General features: G+C 36.8%; 3 protein-coding genes and 1 long non-coding RNA gene across 5 annotated transcripts in view; 2 read left to right on the forward strand and 2 right to left on the reverse strand.

Moving 5' to 3' along the window:
* LOC104745160 overlaps window positions 1-2,568 on the reverse strand; it is a 5,027-nt gene extending 2,459 nt beyond the window's left edge. The window contains exon 1 of the mRNA XM_010466340.2: window positions 2,238-2,568. Within this exon, the coding sequence (XP_010464642.1) occupies window positions 2,238-2,406 (169 nt within the window). The 5' untranslated portion in view covers window positions 2,407-2,568. The remainder of the gene's footprint in view (window positions 1-2,237) is intronic.
* Window positions 2,736-4,801, forward strand: LOC104745159. 2 transcript variants are annotated; one of them, XM_019236939.1, is made up of 4 exons: window positions 2,736-2,939; window positions 3,486-3,564; window positions 3,669-3,734; window positions 4,575-4,801. In XM_019236939.1, the coding sequence occupies exons 1-3, from the start codon at window positions 2,788-2,790 to the stop codon at window positions 3,732-3,734; spliced, it is 297 nt and encodes a 98-aa protein (XP_019092484.1). In that variant the 5' UTR covers window positions 2,736-2,787; the 3' UTR covers window positions 4,575-4,801. The 2 variants fall into 2 exon arrangements, with proteins under 2 accessions (XP_019092484.1, XP_010464639.1); XM_010466337.2 differs by lacking the exon at window positions 4,575-4,801 and having other exon boundaries at window positions 2,739-2,939; window positions 3,669-3,998.
* On the reverse strand, window positions 4,997-5,728 carry LOC104745163 (auxin-induced protein X15-like). Its single transcript, XM_010466344.2, has one exon. It carries the CDS (start codon window positions 5,537-5,539, stop codon window positions 5,201-5,203), a length of 339 nt encoding a protein of 112 aa, XP_010464646.1. The 5' UTR covers window positions 5,540-5,728; the 3' UTR covers window positions 4,997-5,200.
* On the forward strand, window positions 7,138-8,790 carry LOC104745164. Its single transcript, XR_760707.2, has 5 exons — window positions 7,138-7,358; window positions 7,669-7,872; window positions 7,961-8,023; window positions 8,116-8,191; window positions 8,287-8,790. It is a non-coding gene; the product is annotated as an uncharacterized LOC104745164 (long non-coding RNA).

The raw sequence follows: 10,830 nt of genomic DNA on the forward strand, positions 1-10,830 counted from the left end.
ACAGCAACCAGTGGATTGACTATGCCTTGTGAATCTCTTCCCAAACCCGAGCCTTCGACAAAACCCATTCTCGCCATCATCCTCGACCCAAAACCTCTTGTGTGCTGCTCAAAGGCTCCCAATCTTTTGTCTCTAATTCTTCCGGAACTAGAGGCACCATTGTCATGGGAGATGTGTTTCACATGTTTTCCAGAGGAAGAAGATCTGTTCCTTTTAGCGTTGTTATTGCTTGACGGACTCATGTCTTCAGTGTCAATGGAGAAATCCAGACCTAACCCAAGTGATTTTGGACGTTTAACAGCTTCTATTGGTTGTGCTATCCCCTTACCATCCTTTCCTAGACCGCCTCCATCTATGAATCCCATTTTCGCCATCATTTTGGATCCAAAGCCTCTCGTGTGCAGCTCGAATGCCCCAATGTCTGCTCCATTAGAGGTTCCTGGAGTAGTTTCAGCTACCCGTTTTGCATCTTTTTCACCGGAGGCTTTCGCAACAGCAATCTCAGAATCGATTACGCCACTTGACACAAACGATACAGGTTGATCAGCATATGAACTCTTCTTCCCATTGCTTTTGTTTCTCTCCCTTTCCTCTCTAGTAGGTCGCTTTTTGGTTGAGTCTTTTGCTTTCTTCCNCGGAATTAAAATTGGTTCTCGTGCTTTGTCCTGGAGATTTAGACTTGCTTTTTCCAGAACCACCACCACCACCGTTAGATCTTCTCCTACCACCGCCTCGCATAATTTTAATAACCTTTAATCCCAGAAAACCCTAATTTGGGGAAGACGACGACACGATGAATCAAAAAGAAAGAATCAGATCTTTTTTTAANATGCGAAGTTTATCGCTGGCAGATGGCATACATGTCTGATATGTTCGAGTCACCGTCACAAAGCTTTTCTTTCCAGAACCATTGCAACTACTTGATAAGCGGTACACATCTGCTAATCGTCTTACCTGAGAGCAATCTCGATTATGCATACGCTGGAAACAGTGCATGTCCACATTTTCAAGAACAAACCTCTCTAATTGAGAGTTAATCTCAGCAAGATCAACACCACGCTGCAACATTCTCTCACGGCGCTTCAGAGCAATGTATTCTTTGCGGTGTTTCTTCTTCTCACCAGGGAAATTACGTGACTTCTTGCTCTTTTGTGAACCTGAAGGCCAAGACTGAGGAAACTTAGCCACCTCCTTCTTCTTATTCTTCTTCCCCGAAAGACTTCTTGAATCCTTCACATACATAAGATCATCCATTGTGAATGGATGATTAGCCTTACCATGCCCCGAGAAACGACTCCCTGTCGTCTTCTTCTTACCATATTCCATTGAAGCTTTTTGCAGACTAATACCAGTCAACTTCCTTAGTTTTCGATCAGCAGAATCACTATCAGAACTATCACCACTTGACAAATCCAAATTATCCAATGATTGTTCAGCTAACCAATGAGCATCCAACATAATCTCACTGCCACCAATACCTTCCAAGTAATCCTTTGCAACATCATCATCAATCTCGGAGTTACTTCCAAACATGTCTTCCGAGCTGTCACTCTCAGATAATTCAGAAGACTCACTGCTACCTTCATCTCCAGATTCATCATCATCATCATTCGACCCTTCTTCTCCATCACTCTCTTCACCAGATATATCTTCAGTATACAATTTCATCCCTCCTATAGAAATGAAACCCGAATTCCTCCTTTTCGGTGTTTTCACAACATCAGGCATCACTTCATCTTCACTAGCACCAGCTTCAACCTCCTCCTCATTAGAAAATGAACCACCTTTATCTTCCGAAGCCTTAAGGCTACCACTTGGTGCAGCATCAGAATCATCAGGAAATCCCAACCCTTTATGAGACTCATCACCACCCAAAACAAAACTCGGTTCGTATTCGTAATCATAACTTACCTTAACACCTTTCGAAGACGAAGGCGTCTGATCCAAAAACGCAACGATTTGAGTCGTCTCCGACTTACCCAACACCATAGGATTTGAATCAATCATTTGATCAACTTCTGCGCTTGGTCTTCGGTCCAACCCTTCCTCAAACTCGACGGGAGGATACTGATACACAAAAGTATTACCATTGCATTTCCTTGGACCAGTAGTGGAAGCAGAAGCTTTCACACGATCTGAGCTTCTAAGATTCGATCCCTTTCTCGAAGAGCTTCCTCCTCCTCCTCCTCGAGATGGCGTTGAAAAATCAGGATCCCGTGGGTAATCGGAGAGAACGCCTCCTTCAACGAACAGAGTAGTATTATTCTGACGTCGGCGACGACCACCGGAGGAAGACCCCGCCGCGGAATTAAAATTGGTTCTCGTGCTTTGTCCTGGAGATTTAGACTTGCTTTTTCCAGAACCACCACCACCACCGTTAGATCTTCTCCTACCACCGCCTCGCATAATTTTAATAACCTTTAATCCCAGAAAACCCTAATTTGGGGAAGACGACGACACGATGAATCAAAAAGAAAGAATCAGATCTTTTTTTAATAGTGTTCTTCTTCCCCAAAATGAAATGGGCCACGTAGTTAAAACGATGGGTTTCGTGTCGTTTTGGCATCCTCTCTTCGAGGATCTAATTGTTGGAATATTCGAAATGATGTGGCCCTAGAGCGAGGAATAAGAAGTATTTCTAGATTGACCCCTAAGTTTTTATTCTATTTACAAAAACATTCCAGGATATTGCAATCGCTGTTACCAAACAGAAAGGATTAGTAGAAAGATAAATCGCCGGAGAAGAAGATAAAACAAACACAGAGAGAGCGACTGAGAGAGGAAGAAATGGAGAAGTATTTTGGAAATGCATACAGGGGAGATCCAGGAGTGCCACATGCTGATGCGGATCGTTTCGTGAATATATGGATTGGTTCTGCTGCTTTCTCCGTTCTTACCTTGGTCAATCCTTACATGTGGCAGCTCTCTAACCAGTTCAAGTATAATTCTCTCGCTCTCTCTCTTCAATATCGAATTCAAATTATAGGGCTTTTGGTGTCTCTCTTAATGTGTGAGTGTCTGGGTTCCGAAATTGGTTTTCTAAGTTCATGTGTTTGGGTCTTAGGTTTATGTTAAAGCTCTTGATTCTTATTGGTTCGACTGTTAAAGTTCTTCTTTTGCTGCTATATGATTGGTTACAGCGCAGTGTTAGAAGGTTTTGTAATGTTAGAAGATAGTTTGATGTCTTTTAGGCGAACTGGGATGAAGTTATTATCATAGACATAGCTAAAACCTCAGTTTTCATATCATCTAGTAGTTGAAGGAGTGTTTTTTTGTCTTATCGAGACTGTAACTGCATACCCTGTCTTTGTTCGTTTCTTTACTTCTATGATAAAATGATTGGATTCACGATAGATAGTTGATATAGTGTGATCAACTGTGTTTGAGGTCTTGTAGATGAATAAGCATTTTTTCTTCCCGATGAGTTCAGTGGCTTATCTAAAGTGTGGTTTTTTGTAACGATTCTCTTGTATTCTCTATGGCAGTTATCATGACAAGTGGATGCTGTTTGAGCAGTACCACTGGAAAAAAGCGAGGGCAAAGAAGGAGCCTTACGAATTCAAGGTTTCAGACTATATATAGCCTAAGAGCTGAATCTGTTTTTTCATAACGTGACTATTGGCAACATTGCTTACAAGTTTATTTGGTTCTTCTCTTTGTTTACTCAGTGGAATAAGATACCTAAAGAAGTCAGGGACTCGTATTATTACAACTGGCCTGTCTACTTCCCATAGATGTCTCTCTGTGTTGCGCGCCCGCCTCCTTGTGAATCAGAAGAGAAACCAAAAACTTGTGGAACTTCTATGGAATCTAGCTCTATCTCTCTCTTCTTTGTTCTGTTCTTTCTAGTACTTTTGGATTTTTAAGTTCTTCTTGTCATGATCAGTCATCTTCTTGTCATGATCTGTTTAAACTCCTCTGGTTAAAATCTCTTATGGCATTATTGAAAAATTATAAACTCTCTCTTTTAAGCTCAGAACTAAAATCTTTTGATATGATCACCATTACCACCTTCCGGTTCTTTGTATTTGGTATTTAGTACTGTGTGGTCTCCAATGCTTGCTAAAAACTGTAATAGTGACTAATAAATAACTCGGACATGATTATTAGTACTAGTTTAGATTTGTACTGCCTGCAATAGAAAAATTGCTTAATCTAGGGAGAAAATGTTATGCATCCATTGAAGCTGTAATATTCGTGGTGATATCAAGCTAGCTGCTTACGAAAACCTCTTACATTCAAATAAGTGTAAAGAGGAAAAAAATGAACAATCACCAGAACGGTGAATAAGAGAAAGAATGGTAAATTATTGTAGGAAAAGAATTTCAACTAACATTGTTTCTCTACAATTAATCTAAACTCAATACTCTCTACTTCGTTGTAGAATCTTCTGTACTTCTTCCGGTTGGCATGGAATGGTCAGAGGTCCTCTGAGCTGGAACCCGAACTCCTCCCTCGCTTGCTCAAGCAGCCTCATGAACTCAGGTTTGTTCAACTCTTCAAGCTCCAAAATAAACCTCTTCNAAGAAGTCAGGGACTCGTATTATTACAACTGGCCTGTCTACTTCCCATAGATGTCTCTCTGTGTTGCGCGCCCGCCTCCTTGTGAATCAGAAGAGAAACCAAAAACTTGTGGAACTTCTATGGAATCTAGCTCTATCTCTCTCTTCTTTGTTCTGTTCTTTCTAGTACTTTTGGATTTTTAAGTTCTTCTTGTCATGATCAGTCATCTTCTTGTCATGATCTGTTTAAACTCCTCTGGTTAAAATCTCTTATGGCATTATTGAAAAATTATAAACTCTCTCTTTTAAGCTCAGAACTAAAATCTTTTGATATGATCACCATTACCACCTTCCGGTTCTTTGTATTTGGTATTTAGTACTGTGTGGTCTCCAATGCTTGCTAAAAACTGTAATAGTGACTAATAAATAACTCGGACATGATTATTAGTACTAGTTTAGTTTTGTACTGCCTGCAATAGAAAAATTGCTTAATCTAGGGAGAAAATGTTATGCATCCATTGAAGCTGTAATATTCGTGGTGATATCAAGCTAGCTGCTTACGAAAACCTCTTACATTCAAATAAGTGTAAAGAGGAAAAAAATGAACAATCACCAGAACGGTGAATAAGAGAAAGAATGGTAAATTATTGTAGGAAAAGAATTTCAACTAACATTGTTTCTCTACAATTAATCTAAACTCAATACTCTCTACTTCGTTGTAGAATCTTCTGTACTTCTTCCGGCTGGCATGGAATGGTCAGAGGTCCTCTGAGCTGGAACCCGAACTCCTCCCTCGCTTGCTCAAGCAGCCTCATGAACTCAGGTTTGTTCAACTCTTCAAGCTCCAAAATAAACCTCTTCGCTCTCTCTCCTTTAACGGCAATCACCGCTACGTGCCCTTCCTTCACATCACTTGGAATCATCCATGCAGCAGTACTACCAGCATTACCCTCTACCTCGAACTCACCACAATTCCCTACCCTTTTGGAGAATCTAGTTTGTAGCTTTCTCATGAAAATCTTCAACTTCTTGCACATTCTCAAAACGTCAACAGTAGAAGTAAAGTTCTGGTTGGTGTTTATTTGCTTCTCCTTCCGTGGAGTTATTGCATTGTTTTGGATTAGAGAGTCTGGAGTTTATATACTCGACGTTGATGTCAACACTCATGGTTAGGAAGTTTCCGAGAGATTTCTTGATTACAACATTTAATGCAGTTCCGATCCTCATTCGTGTATCAGCTGTAATCTTTCGTTGCTCTCCCTCAGAATCGTGGGGCCTTCTAAGAACACGCTTCTGCAGACCAAAAAGTGTAACTTCACACCTCTTTCCTTTTAAATTAAGATAATTGATCTCTCTGCTTCAATCTTTTTTTTCTTTGTTAAGACTCTAAAAATGTACTAATTCATCAAATGGTAGACACGTGTACTGCACAAGACACAAAAAGACTTTGATTATTTTTAGGTTTTAACTAAATTCAGACATCTCGAAGAATCACATGTTTGGTTTCTTGTATTAATCACCGCTACGTGCCCTTCATATATTTGTAGTTGTATGTATATTGAGACTACCGACACATAAAAGAAGTGAAGAAATTGTCATTATCTAGAGTAGAGTATTATTGTATACTGTACATATATGTCAACTACCTTGTGGTCTGGTCTGTACGGAGTCACTAAATGTTCGTTCAAACTTTTAACACCATTACGTACGACTTCAGTCTCCCCGTTATTGATATCTTTTTTTATTTGTAGCCCTACTTAAAACTCATTGTATATAACAGAAAGCTATAATTTTGTTTTATTGATTGGTTACTTTATGTAGTGTAAACCATTGGTTTTTTTATTTTACTTTTTTTTTATAGATAAACCACTGAATTATAATGATAAAATAGTTGTAGAATTCCTCACCAAAAAAAAAAAAAAGTTGTAGAATTTAGAAAATACTAGTGTGCGAGGTGCGACTATAAATGTATTCTAGAATGAGAATGATATGTATGGCTAATCTAACATACTTAGAAACTTTACTACACATTTTTCTTGTCAGTAACATCCATCTATAACATAATTACATAACTATATGATTAATGCGATTGGTTAATATATACAACTTAATTCTTTACATGTTGGTTGATCACACACCATATTGTAGGGTTTCAGGACTAGGAGTAAAGCACTGGTTTCAAAAGCAAATGTAACCATCTTTACATTTGTTTGGTTACAAATCAAATTAAAGTGAACTAGGATATTATAAATAGTTGTTTGGTCGCCTTTTTACACTTGATATATTGAATAGAGCTGTGAACTAATCAGATTATGTTTATTTACGCTACGAAACGTTTTTTGCTACTACAAAAATTTGGCCGATGGTGAATTCATGGCTTAGAACGAGTCGCAAGGCATCGCTATAATCTCTTGAAAATAAAAGCCACATAACTTTTTTCTACCAGAGCTATGGCATTGGTGGTAACTATAAAAACGACGTTGCTTAACAATAAAAACGAATTTAATTATGCAAATGAAAATGTTAACGAGCGATGTTTACAGAAGGAGTTTTAGGATCGTTTAGGCCCTGTGCGTGTCACCTTCTCATTGGATGAGGGGAAAATAAGTTTTTTTTTTTTGGTTTTTTGTTTTTTACTCTCGCTCTTTTCCCGACTCTCTCTCTCTCTCTCTCTCTCTATTTGGGTAGTGTCGAGGGAAGAAATCAAATCGGAACACTCCACCGGCAACATCGGTTCATCAAATCCGTCTGTTGATCTAATTCGTCGTTATCATTATCTCCGGGGTTTAGGGTTGCTCAAATCCGTCGTTATCATCAAATCTTGTGGTTAAATGATGCTTCAATCTGTTTATATTGGTAAGAATCTCATGATTTGAGTTGTAGAGCATGATGAATTACGTTTTTTGATTTGATAAGAAACTAGGGTTGAACGAATTGGGAATTTATGTAAACAAAGTTAGGCTTCTAGGTTGTTTAGCCGATTGAGAATTGATAATTGATCTGTTTTGTATTCTCAGCTCCGATTCCTACTCCGATTGGGAATTGATGCTATTGAATATGATGTTATTGAATCATCTACGATGTTCGACTTTGTCGATGATAAAGTGTTGCGTTTGTTTTACGTCTTATGTAACTTATTATCCCCGCATACTTAATATTTTGTTAGGTGGAGACCATTGTAATCAAAAGCTATAGGAAAGCTTGATGATCTTGACGAAGAGCTTAACACTTACTCAACGAGGCTTCCTGAATTGTACAATTTGCATTTTCCTGAGCTTGCTAAGATCGTACATGACAAAATCCAATTATGTCAAAGGCTGTAAAGCTAATGGGGAATCGGATTAACGCACCAAAGCTAGACTTGTCTGAGGTTATAACTTGTTTACCACTCTCTCTTTTGTCTTTTATTTGTCCGGGTTTGATACTTTAGATATTTTATGTGTCCAATGTCATCTCAGATATTGACTGATGAAGATGAAGCAAAACTAAAACAAGCTGCTGTGATATCTATGGGAACTCAAGTAAGTGACCTTAATATGAGACTCGTTCCCTGTTTATCTTTTATTTTATTGTGTGTATAAGCTTCACTTATTTATTTTTGTTTTGATTTAAGGCCGGCTAAAAGCAAATCAAGAAATGCATTTCCGTATACTCTTTGACTCTTGAGAATGATGCCTTCCAGGAAACAGGTATGTTAACACATCAATTTGAATTAATCTCAGTAGCTTATTGAATGCTTACCTATGGAGAGCTTTGAATGGTTTTCTTGTTTAATTATGTACAGCAATCCAGACTCTTCTTCAACTTAAATACTCAGAGCCTCAGATTCTCAAAAAGTTCTGCGGGTTGGAAGGAGCCTTAGAGAGAAGGAAGCTGCAGCTGGAGGAATCAATGGCGGATGAATACAAAGAGAGACTATGCTGCAGATGTGGAGAGCCTTCGTGGTGAAGTGGAACTGATCGTCTACCAAAAGCTAGGACTTTTATGAACCATGATCAGTAAGAAAGCAACTCCCTGTGCTTTAATTTCTGGTTGGAAAACCTTTAGCTTTAGCAGTTGTAGAAAAATCTAACTGTCTTAAAGATAGAGTTGAAGATGTGTAACTTAGGCGGATCTTACTGATCCATTAAATTTTGCATGTTATTGCCTTGACTTAAGAGGTTTTCTTCCCCACGTCTAGTTTCATATCGTGTTTGATCTTTTATGTATAGTATCAACTTCCACTATTTGTTTGATTCGTGCTCCATGTTAAATGAAAGAGTTGCAGAAACGTACACTTTAGTGATCATGTTAAAGCCTACATTTTTCTTTTTGGCAAAGAACATGCTCTTGTCGTTTGTAATCACCGTAGTAATATTGATTGGCTTGTAGGATGGGTTTTGGCTCAGGAACATAATTTAATCTCACAGTTTCATCTATCTTCTTTTTTATGTTTTTGTTTGAATCCATAAACAGGTCATATAGGATGTTTACAATATTTAAAAATTTGAACAAAATTCATTATACTATAATAATTTCTAAAATAAAAAAATTTAAATTAAGGATCCCAAGTTTAGGTACTACCAATGGATCCACAGAATGGTAAAGTTTCTTAAAAAATTATTAACTTCACTTTTATTCAAAATTTACAATTTTTTTTTTTTAAGCATTAGTTAACACTAGCCCTGAGACTTATTATCCGGGATCCGGTCTCCGATCCGGGATCCGCAAATATCCGCTCCGGAAAACCGAATATCCGAATAATAGTTGATAGATAAAACCATTGAATTATAATTATAAAATAGTTGTAGAATTTGGAAAATACTAGTGTGCGACTATAAATATATTCTAGAATGAGAATGATGTATGGCCAATCTAACATACTTAGAAACTTTACTACACCTTTTTCTTGTCAACAACATCCATCTATAACATAATTACATAACTATATGATTAATTCGATTGGTTAATATATACTACAACTTAATTCTTTACATGTTGATTGATGATACATATTGTAGGGTTTCAGGACTAGGAGTTTAAAGCATTGGTTTCAAAAGCAAATGTAACGCTCCGACCATCTTTATCTTTCTAGTTACTTACTATAAGTTTGGATAAACGAGATCGTGAACTAATCAAATTAAAGTGAACTTGGACAACTATTGTTAAGTCTATATAGGATATTGAAAATAGTTGTTTGGTCGCCTTTTAACACTAGATATCTAATATAAAGTGAACTAATCAGATTATGTTTATTTACATACAAAACGTTTTTTGCTACTACAAAAAATTGGCCGATGGTGAATTCATGGCTTAGAACGAGTTGCAAGGCATCGCTATAATCTCTTGAAAATAAAAGCCACATAATTTTTTCTACCAGAGCTATGGCTTGAGTTTGTATGGGTAGGAAAAGTCATAAGAGTCGGTGAACGGAAAAAAAAAACATTTGAATCTGATGATTATAAATGATCCAATCTTTAAAGTCAACTCACTTTGACGGACTTGGGGATATCCTCAACTTTTGGACTATAGGTTATAGTAATAGTATATATGGCACCGAATCATTGTATCTTGGATATAATGGATTCTCAATCCTTTGATATATCAAAATAAAGCATATTGAAAACTTTTAAAAAGTTTAATAAGAGGTCACGTGATCTGGTATATTATCACTAATTTAATCTTATCTCTTACTAGTTCATAGCTAGAAATGATTTGTCCGTAAAAGCAACAAAAAGTGTCTAAATTAAAAGACCATCACAAGTTCCACCAAGATCCAAGAAGCATTAGAATCAGTACAAGAAACATAAGAATCATTCTCATATATAGAATAAAAAGATGTTCAGGTTGCTTGCATACTACTTGGGTGGTGTTGTTGGAGGAAGCCAGCAGAGGCGACGACGGAGAGGCTAGTCAAATACTTGTATATGTTTAACTACATCTTATTTTATTTACAAATTTTATCTCATTTAAAAAAAAACAATATAGATTCCATCAAAAAACACTAGGAACATTTTCATTAATAGTTACTATGAATACATATTTAATATATGTTCTAAGTTCTTTTTAAACTAAGAATTGTGTGACAATTGCCATTATTTTGGCTTAACTATATTATTGCAAGATTATTATTTTTTGTGTGTTTTGAATGAAATCAAATTAGTTTTCCAATCTTTGATACTAGGTAATCTTATATCATACTGCATAATAATCAATTCGATAACACTCCTTTTGAATGAAAAATGCAAAAATAAAATAAAATAGGCATTTAAAATAGTTTGCTAACTAATGTACAACATATTCTCATGAAGAACTTTTGATCAAAAAAAAAAAAAAAAAAAAAAAAATT

Source organism: Camelina sativa, chromosome 15 (assembly GCF_000633955.1).
Source record: "Camelina sativa cultivar DH55 chromosome 15, Cs, whole genome shotgun sequence".
NCBI lineage: Eukaryota > Viridiplantae > Streptophyta > Magnoliopsida > Brassicales > Brassicaceae > Camelina > Camelina sativa.

Bases quoted from the DNA above. Each gene is read 5' to 3' on its own strand.
- LOC104745159 (XM_019236939.1), top strand. From the start codon at position 2,788: ATGGAGAAGTATTTTGGAAATGCATACAGGGGAGATCCAGGAGTGCCA. The intron at 2,940-3,485 runs GTATAATTCTCT...TCTCTATGGCAG, and splicing joins CAGCTCTCTAACCAGTTCAA to TTATCATGACAAGTGGATGC. The intron at 3,565-3,668 runs GTTTCAGACTAT...TTGTTTACTCAG, and splicing joins AGGAGCCTTACGAATTCAAG to TGGAATAAGATACCTAAAGA.
- LOC104745163 (XM_010466344.2), bottom strand. From the start codon at position 5,539: ATGTGCAAGAAGTTGAAGATTTTCATGAGAAAGCTACAAACTAGATTC.